Genomic DNA, 27,766 nt, shown 5'->3' on the forward strand with positions numbered 1-27,766 from the left:
TGGCCTTAGTGTTAAACTATTTGGTGATGGTGTAGGCTTTTATAATAACCTGGAGTACTTTGCTCATGTTTTCAGGTAACTGGTTTTAACCTGTGGGCGAGCCTGACGATGTCACAATGTTATTTCTTATGCTTGTGGCATCACCTTGTCTTTATTTCAGTGTTGCTGTAAAGACACAGTGTTACAAAATATAACATCCCAAGCAATCAATTTATGAATTTGGAGTCCAGCCTAGACCGGTGAGGGGCACCTCAAGAATCGGGCATTCTTCAAACCGAGGGGATAGTTGCAGTGGCGAGTACTCATTTGCAGTTGATGGCACCTGTTGTCAGCAGAAGGCAGGAACATCAGTGAGGGGCAAACACAGGCTGGAGGCCGCTCTGTTTACCACGGCAACATTGCTACCTGTCGCTGAGCTGCCATCGCTGAGTGATGACTCCAGGTTAAAGTTTTGATGACTAGAGCAGGTGGGCTGTCCTTTGCTTCTGGTAGGTGACATCATGGAATGCCCACTTCTTGTGGTGATGAGCAAGACTCACACTGTGCGGCCTTTAATCTTTCCTGTGTTCCAAGGGCTAGAAACTTCCCTGTGCTTTTAAGTCGGTTTGAGGATCTCTCATTGCTGTGCAGAAAGGGGAGGATGGGGGTGTTGGAATGTGGGGCAGGGAGTTTCAGAAACAGCGGTGAGGAGAGGCCATGGCTGCTTTGGGCATCGCTGTCCCTGACAGGGCAAGATGACTGTCAACTGTGCATTTTGACCCGTGTTCTGATTCCTAAAATGCCCCTATTTCTGTGGTCCTGTCTTCCAGTTGTTTTCTTTGTGATTTACTCACAAAAATCGATTTGTACTTCCAGCGATACACACCACTGTTTCTATCTTCCACCTTCTGTCTCTTGGTTTTCTCCCAATGGAGACAGTTGTCCTTGGCTTCTGTACAGCCCCTTCTTCCTGCCCGTGTTGAAGGCACCTTCTTACATCCAGGGTTCCTGGCGGTAAAAGCTCATCCTTGAGCTTTCCTCCACTTGGCATTGAGACGCTCATAGAATTCCACTGATGTCTGTCTTTGGCTCATGAGAGGCATGAAATCGTGGTGCCAGGTCAGAGATGCTCTTCTCAGTTAACTGTGTGATCTTGCTTACATGTGTCATCACTAGTGAAGTTTCAACGTCGCTGAACCCTATTTGTCCTGAACCAGGTGTCTCCTGACCAGGACGGAAAGCATGGTATGTGGGAAATACAGCAGAAGGGACAGGGAGAGACTGTGGATGTTACGAAGTGTTGTGCTGGTGGTCGTCTCTCTGGACGTGGATTGTAGTTGATCTTTACTCGCCTTTTCTTTCTTCCTATGCTACATTGTCTCCCTTTGCGCTTTTGTTTTTAAGAAATTATAATTTATTTTCAATGTTTTTTGTTTCTCTTTGCTTTTAGTAGCACATAATGTGTCCCCTTGCCAACATTTCTGTCAACAGGTCTTCAGTGGAGGTTTAAAAGAGAGATGCTCTATCAGCTTTAATTCTCCGGGAGAGGCAAATTTTTACACCAGCTTTCATTTCAAAGTCCTGAGTTATTATGCCCCAGTGCTAAGGAAACATTTCTTAACTCTTACAATCTATACAAAACTGGCACCCAGATATTCAAACATTGATGTTAAAATTCTACTTGATTTACAGTACACATTTTTCACAAAGGCAATGTCTTATGCCAGATTTAAGGTTATGTTTATTTTCATAAACTCTATAAAAAGACAGAAAAGTACCTAGAATAGTGGGCTCCGTGTAGTTCTGGACTCTGATCTTTGATTTTTTTCTGGGGTGGGGGTACAGTTTAGCATTTCTCACCAATTCTATTCTACTAGCGTACCATTGGGTGGTCATTCCCCAACAGGTGCTGGGCATGTCCTGTCCGTGAATGGGAAGGGTGGACTGACTGAAATCATAGATGACTGGGTCTAGTCCTTTTTTTTTTTTCTTTTAAGATTTATTTATTTATGTATTTGACAGACAGAGAGAGACAGCGAGAGAGGGAACACAAGCAGAGGCGGTAGAAGAGGGAGAAACAGCCCTCCCGAGCAGGGAGCCCGACGCGGGGCTCGATCCCAGGACTCTGGGATCACAACCCGAGACGAAGGCAGACGCCCAATGACTGAGCCACCCAGGCATCCAAGACTGGGTCTAGTTCTGACATCTACTGAATTGCAGTGATTTTTCAGAGCCCCCAGGAGACAGTGTAGAAGAGATTTACTTTACTTAGATTCCCTGTAGCAACCGGAGCAATGCACCTCAACTGTAATTCATTTCACTCTAGAGAAGGAGCTAAAAATAAGACACAAACTAAAGTAAAACGAAAATAATTTGGACTAATTAGGAGAAGTCTAAATTTGTGTAATCTCTGAATTGTTTAATTAGAAAAAACATAATGGAGCTTTAAAGCTTTGGCACTTTTAGGAGCATGGAGTAACTCGGACTAAGCTAACAAAGGTCCTTGGGGTGCTCACTTCAATGAATAAATTAAAAAGCATAATTAGTACTGTATCTGTTAGGGTGCTTCTAGCTGGAAAGAACAGAAAGCTGCAGGAACGTGGCTTACACATAAGGAACGCATATCAGGTCAGGCCATGTAACACAAGTCTGGAGGCCTCCTGTGTGACGGGAGCTCACAGGGTCGGCCGGCTCATCGGCTCGGCCAGGTCACTGAGGACCCAGTTGCTGGCGTTGCCCTGCCCACCTCCCTCTGCACGCCAACTTCTGGCCTCAGCCTTGTTTCCTCACGGTCTCCAAGATGTTTGCCTCTGCTCTGGGTGGTACACTGAGACACATGAACGCTGACCAGAAGAATGGAGAGACCATTTCCTTCCCTGTGGCCTTTTCAAGTAGTGAGAAAAGTCTTTCCCAGGGACCCTCCCGAAATCTACGCCATGTGTCTGCCTCGTCCTTGTCAGTAGCTGGGGAGAGGCAATGGGCCTTTGGTGGTGTAGACCAACCAGTGTCAGCATCCGGTGTCTGGAAAGGGGCCCAGGCTCTTCTGAATTGTGTGGCTAGCGCCTGAGATAGGATTTTCTTTTAGCGAGGAGCGAGGTGAGGACTGGCTGGGGGCCAGGCAACCGCAGGATCTGCACACTAATTTCTGGTCTGCACGGTGGGTGTGCCCGTCCCGCCTTCTCCCGGCTTTGCTGTCCCCTCCGAGCCCCTCAAGGGTCTTATGCTGTCAGGTATTTGTTCACCCTTTTCTGGGTGGATTGAACTCGAATCCTCCTGGCCGGATGGTACACGTGCTGGAAGCAAGCCGATTATAACCAGAATGATCCCTCCCTTGGCCTCCTGCCTTTGTGCAACTCCGTGTCTCCCAGTCCTTGGAGGGAGGGTCCCTCCTCCCGCACTGTCTCCATCCCCTCCCCTCTCCTGGGCCTCTCTTGGCTTCTGCCCACAATGACGTGAAACAGCTCTTGACCTCATGACCCAAGCCCGGTGCATTTCTCAGTTCTCATCACACTTGGCCTTTCACCTTCATCTGACACTTTTGGCCCCTCCCTTTTCCTCCAATACTCTCCTTCTTTGGCAAGACCCACCCGTGTCCTGATTTTCCTTCCTTCCATCTGTCTGGCCACTCAATTCTCATTCTTTTTTAAAGAGTTTATTTTATTTTAATTTTTAAAAAGATTTTTATTTATTTATTTGAGAGAGAGTGAGAGCTAGAGAGAGAGAGAGAGAGAGAGAGAGCGCACACACAGAAGGAGAGGGAGAGAGAGAGAAACAGACTCCCCACTGAGAAGGGAGCCTGATGTGGGGCTTGATCCCAGGACCCTGGGATCATGACCTGAGCCGAAGGCAGATGCTTAACTGACTGAGCCACCCAGGTGTCCCTAAAGAGTTTATTTTTTAAGTCATCTCTACACCCAGTGTGGGGCTGAAACTCACAGCCTCGAGATCAAGAGTCACATGCTCTTCTGGCTGAGCCAGCCAGGGGCCCCATTCTCGTTCTTCTCCGTAGACTTCTGATCCTCCACTTGGCATGGAATATTGGAGGTCTGCATGGGTCGGGTCAGGGCAACATTTCGTTTAGCTCTAGACCTTCTCCACAGACAGAATTCTCCATCACTGTGGTGTCAGTCTCTCTGCAGGTCTCTTTTCTGGGCTCCAGGTGCACATGCACATACACATCTACACACACACACACATCCAGAGACACACACACACATCTGCACACACACACACACACACATCCAGATAGACACACACTGTGAACTGACATCACTAGTTAGATGTTCTGAGACGTTAAAGCTCAGCACGGTGAGAACACACACGTGTCCTTCCACACCATCCCCACACCTTGCTCTCTCCCTGTCTCAGTAGGTGTATGACATCGTCCATCCAGTAAGACCAAAGCAAACTTAGAGATATTCCCAAGACTGACTGTTTCAACTCTTCCATACCCAGACCATCTCAACATCGGCAAGTTTTACCTCCTAGACCATCTCAACATCGGCAAGTTTTACCTCCTAAATATGTCTGGAAGCGACCCACCCTCTCTGTCTACACCACCGTCCCACTGGTCTGACTGCCTCCATTCCCTGGCTAGATTACTGTTATCGCTTTTTCTCCGTAGGCTGACCATCCCCAGTCCCCCTCAACCTCAGTGCATTCTCCTGCAGCAAGACTGCCACACACCATCCCCTCTGCCTGCAACATTCTCTCTTTGCCTTTTTATATACTAATGTTTCTCATTCCTCATATTTCAAGTTGTAGTCACACCAGAGGAAACGTTCCATGGTCTCCTGTGTATGTTAAACCCCATGATAGCCTATTTCTCTCCACGAATCTCTCTTACAAAGCATATCACAGTTGTGGTTTTATATTTAATTGTGTGACTTAATTAATGTTCATCTCCCCGTCTGACTATCTTGGGGGCCACGCTGGTTTGCATGCACTGTCACTGTCATATGTCAGGATTGCAGGATGCAGGCATTCTTTGTATATTGCCGAATAAGTGAATGAAGCAATGGTTGGACAAATCATGTCACTTACTCTTTGAAAGAATGTGCTTTTTGTGTTTATTTTTTCATGTAATTGGAGCAGTCCCCAGAGTCTTATTCATCACGATTACTTTCCACGTAGGCTACAGGACGAGAATGCTCATATAGTCTGAGTTTTCGGAGCATTTGGACAGCCGAGGTCTGGGCTAGTGGGACTGGCTGTTGAGTAGTCACCCACATGTCTACATAGCCACAGACTAAGTCTTGCGCCTTCAAGGGTCAGCTGGAAGGAGCTGTGGGGTCCTTAGGGCTCTTCATGGACACCAGTTGTGGTTGTTTGGTGAGAGAATACTTCTTCACCCACTTTACCTCAGGTGTGGCTTTGCAGCCTGCCTTTGTGGACAACAGGCGGCTGGACGTAATGAGCCACACGTCCTGGCAGAGGTGTTAAGAGCCACACTGCCCCTCTGCCCCTGAAGCCATGGAAACACGGGGAGTTGGCGTCTCCATCGGTCTGGCATCCTGGGTGACTGTGAGCAGGAGACCCCCTCGCCAGCCCGCGATGGACACGTGGCACATGCGCTGAGCGTGCCTACTCTGACGCATACAGAAATACGGTAGCCCCTAGGGGGGCCCTTTCTTTCTTAGCCACAGAACCACATGGCTTTCCCCTCGTGGAGAGGCTCCAGGGCACCAGTTAAACACAGCTCACTGCTTTTTGCCAACAAGTCACAAAAACTGGGAAATAATACACAAAGATGTGAGCAGGCACTGCTGTGTGAGGAGCAGGACCGCCCAGGTGGCGGCGGACGTGTCTTGAACACAGGGAAAGAGGGCTCTGGTTTGGGTCCCCACTGGGATCCCCAGGGCCAAACAGAGGATCCTAGGCGTTTATTACCTGCTGACAAGAGGCATCTGGAGGGAAAATCCACTCCTGTTTACATGAAAGGGGTTTCTAGTGTTTCTCCTTAAGGATTTCCCCGACAATTTCATTAAATAGGCTAGCATTTCGTAAGTGGAGCAAAAGGCAAAAACACAGGGCAGGCACTGTGGAAAAACGAGCCACATTTTCAGCTCTGTCCACAGAAGTGGTTCACCGAATTCCACGACCCACCCCCTCTGCTCCTCTCATGGGGTTTGACATAGCTTGACTGCCACTAAACCTGAAACGTGGTATGTTTTCTCTCTAGACACCAGCGGAGATAGTTAAGGAAGACGAAGAGATACATAATAGCCCCCCTGATTTTGAAGGCAACAAGGTGAGCTGATTCTACTTTTATTTTGTATTTAATGCTGTGGATGGAAGGCACCTCCTTATCCTTTTAACACATTGGGTGGAGCTCACGTTTGATGAAGAAAGAATCAGAAAGCCCAGTGCATTCTGAATATAGATCAGCATGGAATTAGAAACAGAGTGTGTTTCCCAGGCAGTCTGTACCTCAGATCTGGTCTCTTGGGTGCCAGGAATTACGTGAGTGATTTTAATTGCTTCTATACGTGTCCTAATTACCTGTCACTGTGCTTCTAGTCACAGACTGAAAACTGTTTTCCCAACAAATTTCAAGATATATTTTTAGAGGGGAGAGTCGGGAGGTGAAGAGCAGCTGGTGTGTAGGTATGTAGGCGTCTGTGGACACCGTGGACGTTCTGCTTTGTGGGGCGTTGGTGTTGTGTAAATAGCTCGTCTTGTTGGGGGAAAGCAGGGGTGCATACGGCGCACGCTCCATAGGTGGCAGCATGAGCTAGCCCAGGAGAGCGCTTCTGTTACCCTCTCTCCCTCCAGATGCTGAGGATGTGCCATCAAAGCAGGAAGCATGTTCCTGTGGTTCTCTATGAGAGTATGTGACTAGTCTGTATAAAGTATGTGTATAGGGAAAACAAAATTTACTTTCCTTTTATCTTAATTTTTTAATTGAGGAATATTTGGCAATTAAAGCTATATAACATATCAACCACAGTTACCATTTCCTTTTTTTTTTTTTTTTTTTTGGTGGTGAGAACATTTGAGAGAGAAGAGCATGAGCAGGGGGATGTGCAGAGGGAGAGGGAGAAACAGGCTCCCCGCTGGGCAGGAAGTCTGATTTGGGGCCTGATTCCAGGACCCTGAGATCATGACCTGAGCCAAAGTCAGATGCTTAACTGATTGAGTCACCCAGGTGTCCCTGTGGTGAGCATATTTAAGACAAAATTTACTCTAAATATACAATTCATGTAGGTAGGAAATAGATTTTTGGGGATTTGTTTTCAAAATTCTATCTATCTCTAGATTTTTTTTCCCCAAGGCGGTTTCTTGTTTAAAAATTTTTTTGGGGAGAGATAGCGAGAGCATAAGCCGGGGGAGGAGGGGCAGAGGGAGAGTGAGTCCTAAGTAGACTCCATGCACAAAGCCCAACATGGGATTCGATCCCACAACTCTGAGACCATGACCTTAGTCAAAATCAAGAGTCAGATGAGCCCCCCCCCAGGAGGCCCTCTTGTTTTAAACCTTTTGGCCCCAGGCAGGAGGTTGTGTAATAAGTCTGGGATATCAAGTCTGGGTCTATTCTAATGCTGAAGCCTCCAGAACTATAAGTAAACTTGGGGATGCAACAGCCTTGTGAGCCATCCGTTTCCACTCTTAAACTTGCTCCCCATTTAAGAACAGAGGGAAGGGAAGGGAGCCCAGAGGGCTGGTGGGAGGGGCTGGGGCTACTCAGAGTTGTCTCCTACTTCTTGCCCACCTTGGAAAGGGCGTTTGTGGGAAATGAAGTTTGTTTGGGTTTTTCAACATCAGTGGAGTTCATGATCTAAAACAGTCAAAGGGAATACCCTTTCAAACCATTCTCTTTTCCTTCCTTCTATTCAATCGTTTTGATTTGGAGGTGGTTTTCAGTGAAAGTATATAGTGTGCATCCAGATGATTGGGAAGACTTTCAACTGAGGAGGAAGGAGAGTATTTAGTTGCTTTGGTGCCAGAGTGTAAGAGTGTGTTCTGAGCGTTGGAGCAGGGTCTGTCCTGGAGCATTAGGGGAAGCGGCACAGAGAGCACCTGTCTGCACTGGGGGGAGTAGCGTAGAGGGGCACTCATGGGGTTCAGTTGTGTAATAGCCGAATGTCGTATTTTAATAGAAAGAGGGCACAGGCATTGTGATGACATTGAGTTTATGCAATAGCCTGAGTGCCTTGTGTGGCCTGGCCACTGAAATTCGTCATCCATGCCTTATTGACTTGTTATGTAAATCTGCTCGGGCCTCTGGGAGTTTTTGTATTAGTAACTTGACATCAATCAGTAGATTTAATTTCTTAGAGTGGATCAAAGTGTCTTTCTTAATGCATCATCGGAATAATGGCAAACCCAAGCACCTCGATTTTAAATGTCTTGGTTTGCAATCTCAGCTTCTGGGGAAAGAAGGTGATACGGAGCAGTGGAACCCCCATTCTCTTTTGTCCAGACATTAATGATGTGAGGTGGGCAGGGAGGGTCTGGGGGGAGCAGACCCCCCGTTTGCTGAGTGTTTTCTCTGTCAGGTGCTGCGCTAGCCCTGCCACACGGGCCCGCCTCACCTCACGTGCACTCTTCACCCAGGGTGTCAACACCCAACTTGGTAGACCAGAAGCAAAGAGATAGGAGAGAGCGTAAGTAACCTGCTACCACCCTATACTTAGGAAGTGGGGGAGCTTGGATTTGAACCCAGTTTTGAATGATCCAAGGCTGTGTTTTCTTCTGCCTGGTGAGACCATACGCTAGTTGTGCCTAATTTCTCAGGAGAGCTATTTACCGTGTCAGGTTCCATGGTCTGTTCCTTGTGACAGCAGGTGTTGTGTTACTCGTGGCTACAAGAGTTTTCCTGCTATGACGTCCACACAGCACCATCTTTGCTTCCCATGTGACCCGAACAGAACTTCCTTGGTGTCTTTTCCTTATTGGCATGAAACGCCCCATGGAGTTGCAGGTTTTTGGCCCCAAAATCTAGCCTAGGTTTTTGAGGGATGAGAAAGAAAGGAGGCATTTTATGTACATTATAACAGCTAGTAATAATAATAAAGAAATGATATCTAATTAACACTTCCTGGCCAAGAGGCCATGGTGATCTCTATCTGCTCTCGTGAACTCTAGTTTTATTTCGTGTTTCATTTCTCTGTTAATTTGAAAAATGAGTCATGTGATGTTTATTAGACACTGACTATATTAGTTTTCTTTTTGTGTGTTGTTTCTCCCTGCCCCCACTGTGGAATCCTTAGGGGGCTGAGCATGTGTCTTGGCATCATGTGTCCTTCACAGTGTCCAGGACAGTGCCTTATACACAATAAGTGTCTCATAACCATTTGTGGATTTGCTTTGAGTTACCGTGGCTAAGGTGCTTAAACTTAAGTCTCTCATCGTGGAGTAAAATGAAAATGACCTTGCAAAGTTGTAAGAGAGCATATTATTTTGAACATTTTTTTTAAAGATTTTATTTATTTATTTGGCAGAGAGAGAGAGAGAGACAGGGAGAGAGGGAACACAAGCAGGGGGAGTGGGATAGGGAGAAGCAGACTTCCCGCTGAGCAGGGAGCCCAATGCAGGGCTCGATGTCAGGACCCTGAGATCATGACCTGAGCCGAAGGCAGATGCCTAATGACTGAGCCACCCAGGCGCCCCTATTGTGAACATTATTTTTAAAATACAGATTTCTGATGTTTGATCATAAGGGTTTCTGTTATCATCTAACATTTCTTTGTGGTAAGATATATGTATATATAAAACATAACACTGGCCATTTTAACCATTTTTTTTCAAATTTTACCCTATATTTTATTTTTTTAATTTTTTTATTGTTATGTTAATCACCATATATTACACATTAGTTTTTGATGTAGTGTTCCATGATTCATTTTAACCATTTTTAAGAGTACCATTCGGTGGTAACAAGCACCTTTGCAGTGCTGTGCGGCCGTCAGCTCTGTCTATGTGCAAGCATTGCATCATCGCGAGCAGAATCTTGGTGCACATCAGGCACGGACTCCTCATCACCGCCTCTCCCAGCCCCTCTCTGCCGTGGTTAGAACGGAGTTGGAACAGCGCGGGCCGGGAGGAGCTCTGTCAGCGTGGGTGTCAGGATCAGATATGGCTCACCTCCAGCCCAGCGAATGTGGACAAGTGGTTTATTTATGACGCATGCTACTGGTACAGAAGTGGGTGAAATCAAGAGCAGAATTAAAAAATAGAGCCGTGTTTTCCTCAGGCACCTCTTCATCCTCAGAATGCTTTAAATATGTTAATTCTACACTGATGGTAACTCTGACGATCTCTGACACTTCAGTAATATTTTCACCTTAAAATGGAATATCATCAACATTAATTAACTAATAAAGATGAAGTGTATACTTTTTACCTAGGTCAGATTGTGCTCATGGCACACTATTTTACCTAAATTGGAGGCTCGAGAACTGTCCGAGTGGAATATCCCACAAATATGCACATTAATAACACAAGGTAGAAACAAGTGAGATCATCCTTGGGGGCCGATGAGTAGTTGATGCTTTGCCCATCCAGTGGGAAGCGAGTGCTGGGGAAACAGGAAGGCGGAGCGGCGCACACATCTGAAGGTGGGGCTCTATGAATGAAAACCCACAGGAGCAGCAGAGAATATAATGTGTCCTGTTCTGTAGAAAATACTTAATGAGAAGTGCAGGAGAACAATTTAGAGTAGGAAAGGTGTAGTGCCTGATGAACTGGGTGGAAAATGGGAGGAGCAAGGCCAGGTCAGAGCAGGAGAGGAAGCCCTGAAATGTCTGTACGGCAACTGGGAAAGTGAGGAATGGTTTATCTGACAGTGTCCTTCTTGCAGATAGTTGATTACTATATTTCTTTAATAATAGGAAAAATAAGATGAAAGTCCTTGTGAAGATAATGAAAGAAAGGTTTGTATCAAAAATTCTGTAATTTTTGTGTTTTGTATTCTGAAAACAGACCTAACAAGATAATCGGTGGATTCCAAATTCTTGCCAGGTGCTTTTTCGGGAAGATAACCTCTACGCCGCCCTCATACAGCGTAGTTTTGGTCCCACAGAGAGGAAGCAAACTCAGGGGGGAAGGAAACATGGTTAAGGCCTTTCAGATAGGCAGACAGATCCACCCGAGGGGCAGATAGGAAGCAGGAGGGCCAAGCTTCCACTTGTGTCATGTGTTAGGGAATGCCCTCTATAAGTTAGTTGCAAGCAGGCACCTGCAGATGCTCACTTGGGCTTTCCAGGAAGCCCTAAACCTTCACCTTCGGGCTCTGGCCCTTGGGCTAAGGATGAATATGTGTCAACATGTGGGGCCACAGGAGGATGGGCTCCCCACAGCTGCAATACTCCCAGCGCCCTGGGAAGGTGTGGCTCTGCTAGACAGCTGGCCCCATGTGGCAGGTAGGGGCACGTCCATCTCCATGGTCCTGCCCTCCTGGCAGTAGCTCTGTCCTTCACAGAATCAAAGTCTCACTGTTGGGGCACCTGGGTGGGGTGGCTCAGTCAGTTAAACATCTGACTCTTGATCTCAGCTCAGGTCTTGATCTCAGGGTCGTGAGTTCAAGCCCCGAGTTGGGCTCCACGCTGGGAGCAGAGTCTACTTAAAAAAAAGTCTCACTGTTATTTGTTAGATGATTAAGTGACCACGATGATTTTTGTCTAAGTATGCAAGATTTTATTTACTTATTCCTTAGTTCACTTAGACTCCTTGTCACTCTGTGGAAAACCTGGGCCATAAATACTAATATTTGGGAAGGTTACCTAATCAAAACCAGCGTGGGAAAACCACTTGGGTTTTGACATGAGATCCACCTGCAGTAGAACGCTCCGTCCATCACTTCCCCCACGTGAACCTTGGGCTAACGCTGTAGAAAATCAGAGCTCAGTCTCTTCCTCTGAAGTTTGGTGGTTTATTTATAGCAAAATCAACCTCCAGTATTAGAGATAACATGTATGAAATGTGCTTGATGTTAGGATTTTTATTTATGTTCTCAGAGATAACTGAATTGTAAAAGAATCCTGACAGTACCTGGGGTGGGGCGCACACAGGAGGTGCAATACGGTCTGTGAATACACCTGTTGCGTGCAGATGTGCGTGCAGCTTTGTGGAAGCAGATGCACCTGGTGCATGCAGATGTGCACACATCCATGTGGAAGTGAGTACACCTGTCGTGTGCAGGTGTGCATGTGGCCACGTGAAAGCAAGTACACCATTGCATGCAGATGCACCTGTCGTGTGCAGGTGTGCATGCGGCCACGTGAAAGCAAGTACACCATTGCATGCAGATGCACCTGTCGTGTGCAGGTGTGCATGCAGCCACGTGGAAGCAAGTACACGATTGCATGCAGATGCACCTGTCGTGTGCAGGTGTGCATGCGGCCACGTGGAAGCAAGTACACCATTGCATGCAGATGCACCTGTCGTGTGCAGGTGTGCATGCGGCCACGTGGAAGCAAGTACACCATTGCATGCAGATGCACCTGTCGTGTGCAGGTGTGCATGCGGCCACGTGGAAGCAAGTACACCATTGCATGCAGATGCACCTGTCGTGTGCCGGTGTGCATGTGGCCACGTGGAAGTGCTGTATTCCTGTCCTAGCTCCTCTGTAAACTTTCGAGGTGCCCCTTGTTCAGTAAGTTTACCTCTCTGCACTTCATTAACCCAACCAACAATTATTTTACATATTTATAGATTTACTTACCTCAAAGTAATTGATTGAAAAATGGGTTTGCAAGTTCTTGAAAAGTGCAACTTATCTGTGTTTAAAATGGTGTTTGCAGTATTTTATTTTATTTTATTTTATTTTATTTTATTTTTTTTCTGCAGTATTTTAATGAAAGTGTTTTTCAGTTGGAAATTAGACACTTGGCTGTTCCCATTTGCAATTGTTTCATTAAAATCAGTGTCACCAATTTTGTTATCTCAAATTCCGTCCTCTGGAATGTTTAGCAACTAGTTCATCTGCACTTTGCTGGGAAAGCAACCATGGGTGTTCAGGGAGATGTCCCTGGGAGCTCAGATAACAGTCTCTCAGACTTCAGTGTCAAGAAATTCTTTGGAAAATATATCGTTTGTTTGCCATATGTGTTCCTTGCTGTTAGTCTGAACATGCTGGTAAACATGATGGAGTGAAGAGGGCAAACTCTGGACACATGTAAGCTGCGTCTGGGGTGCAGTTTCCTGCCCTGGGACACATGTAAGCTGTGTCTGGGGTGCAGTTTCCTGCCCTGAGCCTCAGGTTCCTTATCTGCAAAATCGAGATAACTTCTAACCTGTGGAGTCCATATAAAGATTAGAAATAGCCATGAAGTGCCTTCTCCAGTGGGAAGGGAGTAAATTTTAGGGACAGTTATTCTCCTCTCTGTGATTCCTACCAGAGGTTAAAGTCCTTAGAAGGAAGAATTTCATTTTATTTATATTTTCATTTTTTGTTTCTTTTTCTTTGTTTAAAATTGTTTTTGAGAGAGAGAAAGAAAGAGAGAGGACAGGGGAGGAACAGAGGGAGAGGGAGAGAATCTCAAGCAGACTCCAGACCCAGTGCAGAGCCTGATGCAGGGCTTGATCCCACCACTCTGAGATCATGACCTGAGCTGAAAGCAAGAGTTGGCCACTTAACAGACTGAGCCACCAGGCGCCCCTGTATTTTCATTTTTCTCAGCACCAGTCACACAGAGTGCCTTACTCACTGTGGGCATTAGTGATTTTGTGAAATTGAATCTTCTTCTATGATATCCCATGTCTTAAAATTAAGAATACTTTACCAAATTATAAAAAATCATATTTATTATAGAATTATTAATAAATACAGATAAAAATAGTAAAAACATCCAATTCTTCTGCTTAGAATCCGTTTTCACTTTTGTGTATATTCTTTATTTTTTTAATTTTTTTCTTTATTTCTCTTAAGGCATAAAGAGAAGAGTAACAGATTAATGACATTCTTACTCATTTAGCAATGGAAAATAGACCAAGAATTCAGGGACATCCACAACACCTTCCAAGTTGAAGTCATATTTGCAGCCAAATAAAGGATAATCTCCTTTCTTCTGAAACTTCACAGTATATATCTCATTCCCAAATGATTCTGTTTCTGAAGCTTCAAGGCGTCTTATCAGTTCAAAGCTATTGGGAGTGGTACCAATAAAATAGCCTCCAGGGCTCAATCTCTCACAAGCATTTCTGAGCATCATGTCAGCCTGCTCTTAGGATTCAAATGAATGATGACAGACAAATTGACAACTGCAGATGTCAAAGCACATTTCTGGGTCAGGAAATTTGTTAATTAAAAGTTCCTTTGAACAATCAGCAGTTACAAATTCTGCATTGAAAATATATTTGTTATCACGACAACGATTTTTCATGTCCTCATACCATTGCTGACACTGTTTGACAGAAACATCAGCAATATCTGTACAAACTAGCTTGTTAATTCTTCCCTTTTTCCACTTGAGCAAATCTCCACCTTTACCACATTCCAGGTCCAAAACAGTGATATCACTTTTTTTTTCTACCGTACCTTTTCTAAAAATTCCCCAATGAGGACGCTTTTCATCCAATTATTAAAGTTTCTTAGGTAAAAAATACGACTTCGGCTATGCTTCCAACTTCTTGTAGTTCATTACAACAACCAACTTCTTGTAGTTCATTATAGTGGGCAGCCACTGCTGAACTGTGTCCCTCTTCTAAGTTTTTTTGCTTTTTCAGGAACATCTTCAAGTTCTATTTTTCTCTTTTTCTGTGTGCCATCTCCAGTAGAGGGTTCGTCTTCTGGAAAATCATCAGTTTCCATTCTTCTTTTCCTTGAAATGCCTTCATCATCACCAGAACATTTTTCCTCTGAGACAATTTCAGCATCAAGTTTTCTTTACTTGGTTGGAGTATCTTCCCCACAACTAGAACTTTCCTTTATAAGATCGTCTTCAAATTCCATTTTTTTCTCTTTTTTGGTGTGTCTCCTTGTCCACAGATAGGAGCCTTTTCAGAAAGCCCAGTCCCAGGAGTGGTTATGTTTTCATTAATACTGAGTGAAGACTCTGTTTCCAAATCTATTGATGCTTTTGCCTCTTCCAGAGAGATCTTTTCACACTCCTCTGCTTTTGCAGAATTTTCCATTTTTGATTACTTAAATAGATGGTAAAACTTCATGAACTAACACGACACAGCCATCCAAGCTTCTGTTTGCTCACTTTTGTGTATATTCTTAAGGGCTATTTTCCATTAATTTTTTTACATAGTGTTTTTTTTTAAATTTTTTATTGTTATGTTAATCACCATATATTACATAATTTGTTTTGGTGTACTGTTCCATGATTCATTGTTTGTTCATAACACCCAGTGCTCCATGCAGAATGTGCCCTCTTTAATACCCATCACCAGGCTAACCCATCCCCCCACCCTCCTCCCCTCCAGAAACCTCAGTTTGTTTTTCAGAGTCCATCATCTCTCCTGGTTCGTCTCCCCCTCTGACTTACTCCCCTTCATTCTTCCTCTCCTGCGATCTTCTTCTTTTTCTTTTTTCTTAAAATATGTTGCGTTATCTGTTTCAGAAGTACAGATCTGTGATTCAACAGTCTTGCACAATTCACAGCACTCACCGTAGCACATATCTTCCCCAATGTCCATCACCCAGCCACCCCATCCCTCCCACCCCCGACCACTCCAGCAACCCTCAGTTTCTTCCTGAGATTAAGAATTCCTCATATCAGTGAGGTCATATGATACATGTCTTTCTCTGATTGACTTATTTCACTCAGCATAACACCCTCCAGTTCCATCCACGTCGTTGCAAATGGCAAGATCTCATTCCTTTTGATGGCTGCATAATATTCCATTGTGTATATATACCACCTCTTCTTTATCCATTCATCTGTCGATGGACATCTTGGCTCTTTCCACAGTTTGGATATTGTGGACATTGCTGCTATAAACATTGGGGTGCACGTACCCCTTCGGGTCCCTACATTTGTGTCTTTGGGGTAAATACCCAGTAGTGCAATTGCTGGATCGAATGGTAGCTCTAATTTCAACTGTTTGAGGAACCTCCATACTGTTTTCCAGAGGGGTTCCACCAGCTTGCATTCCCACCAACAGTGTAGGAGGGTTCCCCTTTCTCCACATCCCCGCCAACATCTGTCGTTCCCTGACTTGTTAACTTTAGCCATTCTGACGGGTGTGAGGTGGTATCTCATTGAGGTTTTGATTTGGATTTCCCTGATGCCGAGCGATGTTGAACACTTTTTCATGTGCCTGTTGGCCATTTGGATGTCTTCTTTGGAAAAATGTCTGTTCATGTCTTCTGCCCATTTCTTGATTGGATTATTTGTTCTTTGGGTGTTGAGTTTGATAAGTTCTTTATAGATTTTGGATACTAGCCCTTTATCTGATAGGTCATTTGCAAATATTTTCTCACATACTGTCGGTTGTCTTTTGGTTTTGTGGACTGTTTCTTTTGCTGTGCAAAAGCTTTTTATCTTGATGAAATCCCAATAGTTCATTTTTGCCCTGGCTTCCTGTGCCTTTGGTGATGTTTCTAGGAAGAAGTTGCTGCGGCTGAGGTCGAAGAGGTTGCTACCTGTGTTCTCCTTTAGGATTTGGATGGACTCCTGTCTCACGTTTAGGTCTTTCAACCATTTGGAGTCTATTTTTGGGTGTGGTGTAAGGAAATGGTCCAGTTTCATTCTTCTGCATGTGGCTGTCCAATTTTCCCAACACCATTTGTTGAAGAGACTGTCTTTTTTCCACTGGACATTCTTTCCTGCTTTGTCAAAGATAAGTTGACCATAGAGTTGAGGGTCCATTTCTGGGCTCTCGATTCTGTTCCATTGATCTATGTGTCTGTTTTTGTGCCAGTACCATACTGTCTTGATGATGACAGCTTTGTAATAGAGCTGGAAGTCCAGAATTGTGATGCCGCCAGCTTTGCTTTTCTTTTTCAAAATTCCGCTGGCTATTCTGGGTCTCTTCTGGTTCCATACAAATTTTAGGATTATTTGTTCCATTTCTTTGAAAAAAGTGGATGGTATTTTGATGGGGATTGCATTGAATGTGTAGATTGCTCTAGGGAGCATTGACATCTTCACAATGTTGGTTCTTCCAATCCATGAGCATGGAACGTTTTTCCATTTCTTTGTGTCTTCTTCAATTTCTTTCCTGAGTATTTTATAGTTTTCTGAGTACAGATCCTTTGCCTCTTTGGTTAAATTTATTCCTAGGTATCTTATGGTTTTGGGTGCAATTGTAAATGGGATCGACTCCTTGATTTGTCTCTCTTCTGTCTTGTTTTTGGTGTATAGGAATGCCACTGATTTCTGTGCATTGATTTTATAGCCTGCTACTTGACTGAATTCCTGTATGAGTTCTAGCAGTTTTGGGGTGGAGTCTTTGGGGTTTTCCACATAAAGTATCATATCATCTGCAAAGAGTGAGAGTTTGACTTCCTCTTTGCCGATTTGGATGCCTTTGATTTCTTTTTGTTGTCTGATTGCTGTGGCTAGGACTTCTAATACTATGTTGAATGGCAGTGGTGAGAGTGGACATCCCTCCCACGTTCCTGACCTTAGGGGAAAAGCTCTCAGCTTTTCCCCATTGAGAATGATATTCGCTGTAGGTTTTTCGTAGATGGCTTTTATGATATTGAGGTATGTACCCTCTATCCCTATACTCTGAAGAGTTTTGATCAAGAAAGGATGCTGTACTTTGTCAAATGCTTTTTCTGCATCTATTGAGAGGATCATATGATTCTTGTTCTTTCCTTTGTTAATGTATTGTATCACGTTGATTGATTTGCGGATGTTGAACCAGCCTTGCAGCCCAGGGATAAATCCCACTTGGTCGTGGTGAATAATCCTTTTAATGTACTGTTGGATCCTATTGGCTAGTATTTTGGTGAGAATTTTTGCATCCATGTTCATCAAGGATATTGGTCTGTAATTCTCTTTTTGATGGGATCTTTGTCTGATTTTGGGATCAAGGTAATGGTGGCCTCATAAAATGAATTTGGAAGTTTTCCTTCCATTTCTATTTTTTGGAACAGTTTCAGGAGAATAGGTATTAATTCTTCTTAAATGTCTGATAGAATTCCCCTGGGAAGCCATCTGGCCTTGGGCTTTTGTTTGTTGGGAGATTTTTGATGACTGCTTCAATTTCATTAGTGGTTATAGGTCTGTTCAGGTTTTCTATTTCTTCCTGGTTCAATTTTGGTAGTTGATACATCTCTAGGAATGCACCCATTTCTTCCAGGTTATCTAATTTGCTGGCATAGAGTTGCTCATAATATGTTCTTATAATTGTTTGTATTTCTTTGGTGTTGGTTGTGATCTCTCCTCTTTCATTCATGAGTTTGTTGATTTGGGTCATTTCTTTTTTCTTTTTGATAGGTCTGACCAGGGGTTTATCAATCTTGTTAATTCTTCCAAAGAACCAGCTCCTAGTTTCGTTGATCTGTTCTACTGTTCTTTTGGTTTCTATTTCATTGATTTCTGCTCTGATCTTTATTATTTCTCTTTTCCTGCTGGGTTTAGGCTTTATTTGCTGTTCTTTCTCCAGCTCCTTTAGGTGTAGGGTTAGGTTGTGTATTTGAGACCTTTCTTGTTTCTTGAGAAAGGCTTGTATTGCTATATACTTTCCTCTCAGGACTGCCTTTGCTGTATCCCAAAGATTTTGGACAGTTGTATTTTCATTTTCATTGGTTTCCATGAATTTTTTTAATTCTTCTTTAATTTCCTGGTTGACCCATTCATTCTTTAGTAGGATGCTCTTTAGCCTCCATGTATTTGAGTTCTTTCCGACTTTCCTCTTGTGATTGAGTTCTAGTTTCAAAGCATTGTGGTCTGAAAATATGCAGGGAATGATCCCAATCTTTTGGTACTGGTTGAGACCTGATTTGTGACCTAGGATGTGATCAATTCTGGAGAATGTTTCATGGGCACTAGAGAAGAATGTGTATTCCGTTGCTTTGGGATGCAATGTTCTGAATATGTCTGTGAAGTCCATTTGTTCCAGTGTGTCATTTAAAGTCTTTATTTCCTTGTTGATCTTTTGCTTAGATGATTTGTCCATTTCAGTCAGGGGGGTGTTAAAGTCCCCCACTATTATTGTATTGTTGTCAATGTGTTTCTTTGCTTTTGTTATTAATTGCCTTATATAATTGGCTGCTCCCATGTTCGGGGCATAGATATTTACAATTGTTAGATCTTCTTGTTGGATAGACCCTTCAAGTAGGATATAGTGTCCTTCCTCATCTTTTATTACAGTCTTTGTTTTAAAATCTAGTTTGTCTGATAGAAGGATTGCCACCCCAGCTTTCTTTTGGTGTCCATTAGCATGGTAAATGGTTTTCCACCCCCTCACTTTCAATCTGGGGGTGTCTTTGGGTCTAAAATGAGTCTCTTGCACGAACCATGAGAGATGATGGACTCTGAAAAACAAACTGAGGGTTCTCGAGGGGAGGGGGGTAGGGGGATGGGTTAGCCTGGTGATGGGTATTGAGGAGGGCATGTTCTGCATGGAGCACTGGGTGTTATGCACAAACAATGAATCGTGGAACACTGCACCAAAAACTAATGATGTAATATATGGTGATTAACATAACAATAAAAAATTAACAAAAAATGAGATATTAAAATGAGTCTCTTGCAGACAGCATATGGATGGGTCTTGTGTTTTAATCCAATCTGATAGCCTGTGTCTTTTGATTGGGGCATTGAGCCCATTTACATTCAGGGTAACTATTGAAAGGTATGAATTTAGTGCCATTGTATTGCCTGTAAGGTGACTGTTACTGTATGTTGTCTGTGTTCCTTTCTGATCTTTGCTGCGTTTAGGCTCTCTCTTTGCTTAGAGGACCCCTTTCAATATTTCTTGGAGGGCTGGTTTCGTGTTTGCAAATTCCTTTAGTTTTTGTTTGTTCTGGAAGCTTTTTATCTCTCCTTCTATTTTCAATGACAGCCTACCTGGATATAGTATTCTTGGCTGCATATTTTTCTCATTTAGTGCTCTGAAGATATCTTGCCAGTCCTTTCTGGCCTGCCAGGTCTCTGTGGATAGGTCTGTTGCCAATCTAATATTTTTACCATTGTAGGTTACATATCTCTTCTCCCGAGCTGCTTTCAGGATTTTCTCTTTGTCTCTGAGACTCATAAGTTTTACTATTAGATGTCGGGTTGTTGACCTATTATTACTGATTTTGAGAGGGGTTCTCTGTGCCTCCTGGATTTTGATGCCTGTTTCCTTCCTCACATTAGGGAAGTTCTCTGCTATAATTTGCTCCAATATACCTTCTGCCCCTCTCTCTCTTTCTTCTTCTTCTGGGATCCCAATTATTCTAATGTTGTTTCGTCTTATCGAATCACTTATCTCTCGAATTCTGCCCTCGCGATCCTGTAGTTGTTTCTCCCTCTTTTTCTCAGCCTCTTTACTTTCCATCATTTGGTCTTCTATATCACTGATTCTCTCTTCTGCCTCATTTATCCTAGCACTTAGTGCCCCCATTTTTGATTGCACCTCATCAATAGCCTTTTTGATTTCGACTTGGTTAGATTTTAGTTCTTTTATTTCTCCAGAAAGGGTTTCTCTAATAACTTCCATGCTTTTTTCAAGCCCAGCTAGTATCTTTAAAGTCATGATTCTGAACTCTAGGTCCGACATCGTACTAATGTCCGTATTGAGTAGGTCCCTGGCTGACGGTACTACCTCTTGTTCTTTTTGCTGAGGTGATTTTTTTCGTCTTGTCATTTTGTCCAGAGGAGAATAGATAAATGAGAGAACAAAATGCTAACAGGTTTACGTCCCCAGCAAATTTACTGTATACAAATCCGAAAAGACCTGAAACCAGGGGAAAAGAAAGGGAAGGAAAGAAAAAAGAAAGAGAAAAAAAAAAGAAAAGAAAGAAAAGATAAAAACAAAAACAGAACAATACAAAAAAAGCAGAATGTGATCAAATATGATCAGGCTAGTGCATAGATCAGTGCCACACACTAGATTTTTGGCGTATTTTGGTCTGTTAGAAAAAAGTGTCTCCTAAAATTTTAAAGGAAGAAAGACATATATGTACAAAATAAGGGTTGATACAATGAAGGGATAGAAGATGACTGTAAAGATGAAAATTATAAAAAATTTTATAAAAGGACTTGATAAGATAAGAAGTTGTTTGAAAAAAGAAAGAAGATTTAAAAAAAAAAGAGAAAAGGGAGAGAATGTGATCAGGCAGGAGACTAGAACAGAGCCATACACTAGTGATTTAGGGTATATTTTTACCTGTTAGAAGAAACTGTATCTCAAAATTTTAAAGAGAGAACAACTTATATATATATGCCAAAAATAAGGGTAACTACTATGAAGGGATAAAATATGACTCTTCCAGTAATTGGTCGCTTCTCTGTTCAGAGAGTTGTTGCTACTCTCCTCTTTGATCTCCTGTTGAGTTCGTAGGTGTTCAGAATGGTTTGAACCCTATTCAGCTGAATTCCTGAGACCAGACGAAGTCTAGGTCTCCTACTTCTCCACCATCTTGCTCTGCCTCCCCTTTACATAGTGTCTTAAAGGGATTATGACTTTGCTGATAATAAAAAATATTTTAATACTATGAATCAATATTTAGGATATTTTCAGTATTTTAGAATTTTTCTTAGTATACTTCCGAATGGTGATTTTACTTATTAGAAATAGATTTAAACATTTTTGATCAGAGATGCCACTCACACTAAGAAAAGCCCCAAACAACCAACAAGACAACATACGAATCGTGCTTATGTAGGGTTCCTTCAGAGCAATGTTACAGGTTTTGCTTTGGTTATCATCTGTTTTGACCCTTGCATCTCATGCCAGGATCAAAAAAGACAATTTCATTTCTCTTTTACTGGAATAAATATTCCATTTGATTTCTCATTAGGTATATTTTGTTATTGGGGTGAAAACTTGAGAGGCTTGAGAAAACAGAAGGAATAATTTACCCAGTGATACATTTAAAAATGCAAAATAAAACCTAATCCATGAAACCAGATGTTAAATTATTCCATCCTGCGTTAGACTGATAGTAAGTCTCTGAAATGTATCAAAGAACACTGGGAATGCTCTAGGTGTGCATTTTGGTGGTTTTATTTAAGTTTTGCATTTTAGGGTATCACATGAACACACGGGTCACTTATGATTTAGAGGCATCGAGACAGATTGCCATAGTGACAATTTCCGGGTGCAGAGTGTGTAAAATGATGAAATGATGATTGTGATATTTTTTCCTCAAAGTCTTCAAATATCAAGCATAAAGTGATTAATAATAAGTGTGTAAAAAAAGGATCTTAAAGTAAGATTTTTAGCATATATACTCATCGATTTATAAAATGATCTCTCACCTTTTAGAGGGGCATTCTGTGTGTTTTCTGACAACGTATGATGAGATCAAGCCAGAGTCCCTTCGAATGGGTGGTGATGGCAACTGTGGTCCACACCTCAAAACTGTTGAGCTTTTCTGGGTTAAATGCTGTCAGTGTGACAGAAAAATAGCAGATTTTGTCTGCCTTCAAAACATTTATATTGTAGCCTGTTGGAAAAACAAGAAAAAAATTATATCACACAACATATGACTAAAACTTATGTCTGTTAGTTATTAAACTTATTCCTTGAGATACATGTAAAGTTTTGTATATATATATTTGTCACCCACTCTAATAAAATCTTGATGTCTATAAATGGAAACATTTAGAATGCTAAGTGAACATTATAATCTGCTATCCAGTCTCTGATTTGGTGATGAAGAATTGAGAATCATTCTGTCTGCAGGTTATTTGCCCTTGGTTAGGATTAGAACACATCTCTAAGTGGCAAGGCTCCTGTCTTCTGCACAATGAGGTGCTGATGTGTTTTGGCAAGTTCATCATTTGATCTTCCTTCCCTGGGGAAGCGATGTTGATAGTGCGGGCAGTGGGAAGAAGCGGGGCCCAGGTGAGGGGAAGCAGCTGCAGATGGTCAGAGGATGGTCAGAAGATGGTCAGAGGATGCCTGTCTGTGCAGGTGTGAGCTCCTTGGTGGGGTGGCGCTGTGTTCCCCTGCAGCAGAGGGCCAGCCCTGGCTTCTCCTGAAGGAACGCTGTGCCGTGTGGCACTGATTCTCGTACTTGACCTCTGAGCTTGTTTCTGGTTTGATTTCTAGTCTCTCCCCAATGTCGATCTTCACCTGGTTCAGCAGTCTGAATCACCCATCTGGTCATTTCTTAGTGTTCTCCACTTTTAGCAACAGTGCTGGCTATTGTAATATGTCGCTTTCCCCAGTTGTCCCGTTATTTTGTATGTGCTTTCAGGTTTTCAATAACTCCCTGTTCTGTGTTTTTCCCTATTGAACGGTCACCTCCTGCTCGGAGCCTCCCTTCCTTACCTGACAAGGAGCATGGCTTGTTAAAAAAAATTCTTCACCAAACATGCCTGGGAATTTTAGGACTTGAGTTTGGCAGGAGAGAGAGAGGTTCGGCCCTCTCCTAGCTTCCAGTTTTCAGTGTTTGTGTTATTGAAAAGTTGGAAATTTCAAAATGCAATATGAATTTGGGTGAAGTCATAAGAAAATTGAAAAACAAAATAGAACAAAACAGTGGGTAATTTTGATCCCATAGTTATAGGAGTTAGCTATCATTGATAAAGGCTGTGTGCTTATTCTCTTAAAAAAGAGAGTCATATTCTATTTTATTTTCTGGTTTTCTTGACATTATGACTCCACCCAAATCCTGCTGTGCTTAGACATTCATTGAGAATCAAGTCTCATAGGACAAGGGGTTTGGAAGGAAACAGGCACTTGCCCTTGCAAGGTGACCTAAGTGGTCACCAAGGCTGGAAACAGTGGTCCTCATGCCCGACACGATCTGATAAGAAAAGTGAGTACTTGATATATCCCTCGCTATAAAATGAGTGACAAAACACTGAGACCTTTTAAAAAATAATCAAAGTAATGGTTTATATCAACTGACATGAATCATAGTTAAATGATTTAACATATTTAATAAACGCTAAGCTCAGAACATGAGGCATTTTCCTTTGCTTACAGCTACAGCTGGAAACACGGTGTAAGCATCTTGCTATGGTAAATGGGTGCACAAACCTGTAGCCGTGATTCACTCTTGTTGTATGCTTTATCAGTCAATCAGGAGACGGTTTTCATTTAATTAACATTGCCAGAAATGCCAATAAAACCAGGGAGTTTTTGATCTAGCATTGTCTCTGACTCAGGGTTTTTGTGACAAAATGAAAACGGCATTGATTCTTTAATTGATTTTTGAAATTCATTGCCTGCCCAGTATCTTTCCCATTTTTTTCCTCTTTATTATCTTGATACCATTCTGTCACTACTGCTAAGTGTTTTATTGCTTTCCTGAAAGACGAGGTTCATATTGATCAACACTGGAGTCTCAAAAGCTAAGTGTAAGTCATCAATAATGCTAAGTGGGATTTGGTGAATTAAATATTAAGTAATGAAATTTTTAGGGAATTACATGGTTCTAGAAAAATAAGGCTTGGATTCTTCTATACATAGAAGATTCATCTGGATTCAAACAAAAAGAGAAATTTACACTTTAAAATAGAAGAGACGCTTTACCTTCAACTATATATATATATATATTTTTCTGTGTAATGGTCTTCATTAATAAAACATAATGTATTAAATATATGTTTTATAATAGGATGAACCAATCTATTTTTTCATGTGGGGAGCTCCATTGAAACACTTGTGTTGAACTCATGACAATTTTAGAAATCACAGTTAGGGACCTGGAGGGGGGACATGAAAGGCTGCATTCCAGTCTAGAGTAGCAGCAAGTAAGAAGATCGGCGAGTCATACGGAGAGTAAGCCTGGGGATCTATAGTTAGCAACACTGTATCGTTTACTTGAGAGCAGACCTTATGTGTCCGCGCCATACGTGCAAAGCAGCTGTCTATGCAAGATGGACACACTCATTAACTCATCTGCGGTCACCAAAGCAGCACTCCTTAAACACCACGAAGTTGTACCACCTGAATATACACAGTTGTTACTTGTCCGTTGTACCTCAGTGACGCTAGGAAGAGGCCCGCAGGTGCAGGCCAGTTTCTTCTACCGCTTTCTGTCTGGGAAGTGTCCACACTTCACTCCTGGTTTCTGGTCTGAGGACCCTCCTGCTCCCTGAGGGGCCTGCCCGTCCTCGCCCCTCTCCCAGCCTCGAGTGTGCAGCAGGGAGACTTCCCTCCAGCGGCTGCCTCTGGCGCAGGATGGCCCCCAGCTCCCTGCAGCTCCCGGCTGTGTCCAGTGTATCTCCGATGGGTCCGTACGCTTGTCACTGTGCAGGGAAGAAGGGAGGACCCATTCAGCCAGATGCTCAGGTAGGCGCCCTGCTCCTCATCAGCCGGTGCTCGGCTGTTCACTTATTAGTTTGTTTTCTCATTCAGCAGTTGTCTATGATGCTATCTGTTATAGAAAATTGATTTTTAGCAGATGGACAAAACTCTTTACTTGGAGCCATCTGCTAGGATATAGACAAGAATAGCACCAGGTGCAAGCAAACTCTTAATTAAAGGTGTCAGCTGAGGTACCTCCTGTGGGGTGAGAGCAAAATATTTAATAGAACTTTATGCCCAACTTATAATGCATAAGTAGCAGAAACAGGACCCAAGGGAGGGTCTTTCTGCATTCAGCAAGGTGGTCCCCTCAGCTGTGAGCCTAGCCCCAGAGTGGGGGGCTTTGTGGCCAATTTCTGTTCTCCACGGGTGGTCCTCTTCTCACACTCCTTCTAGTTTTAGGTGGACAGGTTTTTTTTTTTTAATTTATTTGTTTTAGAGAGAGAGAGAGAGAGTGGGGGGAGGGTCAGAGGGAGGTGGAGAGAAGCAGACTCCCCACTGAGCACAGAACCTGACGCAGGGCTTGGTCCCACAATGCATGAGATCATGACCTGAGCTGAAACCAAGAGTCAGACCCTCAACCGACCGCACCACCCAGAAATTAAAATATCACCACGTAGCGCACAAACCATTGCAGTCACAAAAGGAAAGCACTTTATTCACATTTACTTGGTTTTCCATGTGAGTTATAGAGAAGCTGTCTATAACTTTTAAAATGTATGAATTATTCTTAATTACAAAAATATACGTGGTCAGTTTACAATGTTTTGTATGGTACCAAGCAACCTGGAGTTTAGGTTTGTGTAACGTAGGGCCATAAATCTAATTTTTGGACACAGAAAGTAGCATTTTAAATTCTCATTTCTGGGAAAGCTTAATGAGAAACCTTTACTGGCTGCCTATACCACACTCTAGGAAGGTATTTTAGGTGAATTTATTACTTAGTTACCCACAATTGACAGTCATATTTTGGAGAAAAAAAGTATCTTCACCCATGAGTGGTTAGAGAAAAGAAAATCAAAAACAGGAAGAGGAAGGGAGCTGGAAGGTCCATGGGCCCTTTGAATTGACAATGAGATTGTTTAGGGGTCTTTTCTCTTGATTCCACATTATCTTCTGTGAACCTGGCAGCTTTTCCCTGAGAGAAAGTGGAGATGAGAAATAGTCGGGTACCTGTAACTCAGAACCGAGGTCTGCTCCTAAGATTGTTCAGAGACGCCATCCGTGAAGCCATGTGATATCAAGTCAAGTCAAGGCATGTTCTTTATTCATCTTCGGGGTTTGTCTATATTGGTACCAAAGGAGGAGAATCCACAGCAGTGCAAAAAAAAAAAATGTTCTATAAATAAAATTCACATTTTTGCTTGTAAATAGAACGAGTATAGAGAAAACAGGCTTTTTTTTTTTTTTTGAACTTGTGATAAGTCAAAAACAGATTTATACCTCACATTGAAATGCTTTAAGTAATGCATTTCACAGACTGGCAAAGATCATGGGCAGAGAGTGCATGCGAATTTCAGCAAACCGTACATCTATTTGGGGTGGAGTCAAACACTCCTAAACATCCTTTGGTTCCATCCTCTGATTCAGAAGCCTCTGTGACATCCAACCTTCTTTGTCACTATTGTCCCAATGTGTGTCGTGAAGCCTACACACCTGCCACTGACCAACAGGCCTGATCAGGCCAGCAGCTGGCTCCCTGCCCAGGCCTTGTCCCTGGAGGATACTGGGTCTGCGGGATCTTCCAAGTCTGAGCCAGGGGTGTCTGGGTGGCTCAGTCGGTTGAGCCTGACTCTTGATTTTGGCTCAGGTTATGATCTCGGGGTTGGGGGATTGAGCCCCATGTAGGGCTCTGTGCTCAGCGGGGAGTCTGCTTGAGATTCTCTCTCCCTCTGCTCTTCCCCCTGCTCACGTGTGCATGCGTACTCACTCTCTCTCACAAATAAATAAATCGTAAAAAAAAGTCTGAGCCAGAAGCACCCCTAGAAATGACTCTTATCCAGTCCTTTCATATTGGAAACATCACCTTCTCTCAATATTGTGATTTTAGGAAATTTCCCTATTGCAATAGAAATTCCTGAAACCAGTTGCAGACATCCAATGAGGGTGTACTCTGCGTTCAGAGCCTGTTCAGTTGCACAAGGCTCCGTGCAAGGTTCAGAGACAGGACGGTGCAGGCTTAGTCGCTGGAGCATGAGTGGCCTCTGTCCTGTCCTGGGTCCTGCAGAAAGGCTGCCGCCTGTGGAGACCGAGTGTGCTCATGCTCCGTGCAGGTTTATTTGCTCTTCCTCAAGCCCTCGGATGCTTGGGTGGCTCACCTGCATCTTTCGGTGACAATGATCTTGTCCACATCTTCATCTACACGTTCCAGGACTGGCTTTTCTACCCTTTTCCAGCCTGTGTGTTTCTAAAAGTAAATAAAGGTGGCCCTTCAGCGGCTTCTGGTAATTTTTTAGAACTCTGGGATGAAAGT

The 27,766-nt window shown here is 43.1% G+C and overlaps 1 protein-coding gene and 1 pseudogene across 10 annotated transcripts in view; one reads left to right on the forward strand and one right to left on the reverse strand.

Moving 5' to 3' along the window:
- DCDC2C (doublecortin domain containing 2C) overlaps positions 1–27,766 on the forward strand; it is a 121,287-nt gene that overhangs the window by 51,086 nt on the left and 42,435 nt on the right. For all 10 annotated transcript variants that reach the window (XR_003524694.1, XR_003524695.1, XR_003524696.1 and 7 more), the window contains one exon: positions 6,161–6,229. Coding sequence is in view for 5 of the 10 variants with exons in the window: in XM_027622513.1 (XP_027478314.1) it covers positions 6,161–6,229 (69 nt within the window). In the remaining 5 variants the exon portion in view is untranslated. The remainder of the gene's footprint in view (positions 1–6,160; positions 6,230–27,766) is intronic.
- Positions 13,884–15,101, reverse strand: LOC113937084 (annotated as a pseudogene).

Source organism: Zalophus californianus, chromosome 8, assembly GCF_009762305.2.
Source record: "Zalophus californianus isolate mZalCal1 chromosome 8, mZalCal1.pri.v2, whole genome shotgun sequence".
Classification (NCBI taxonomy): domain Eukaryota; kingdom Metazoa; phylum Chordata; class Mammalia; order Carnivora; family Otariidae; genus Zalophus; species Zalophus californianus.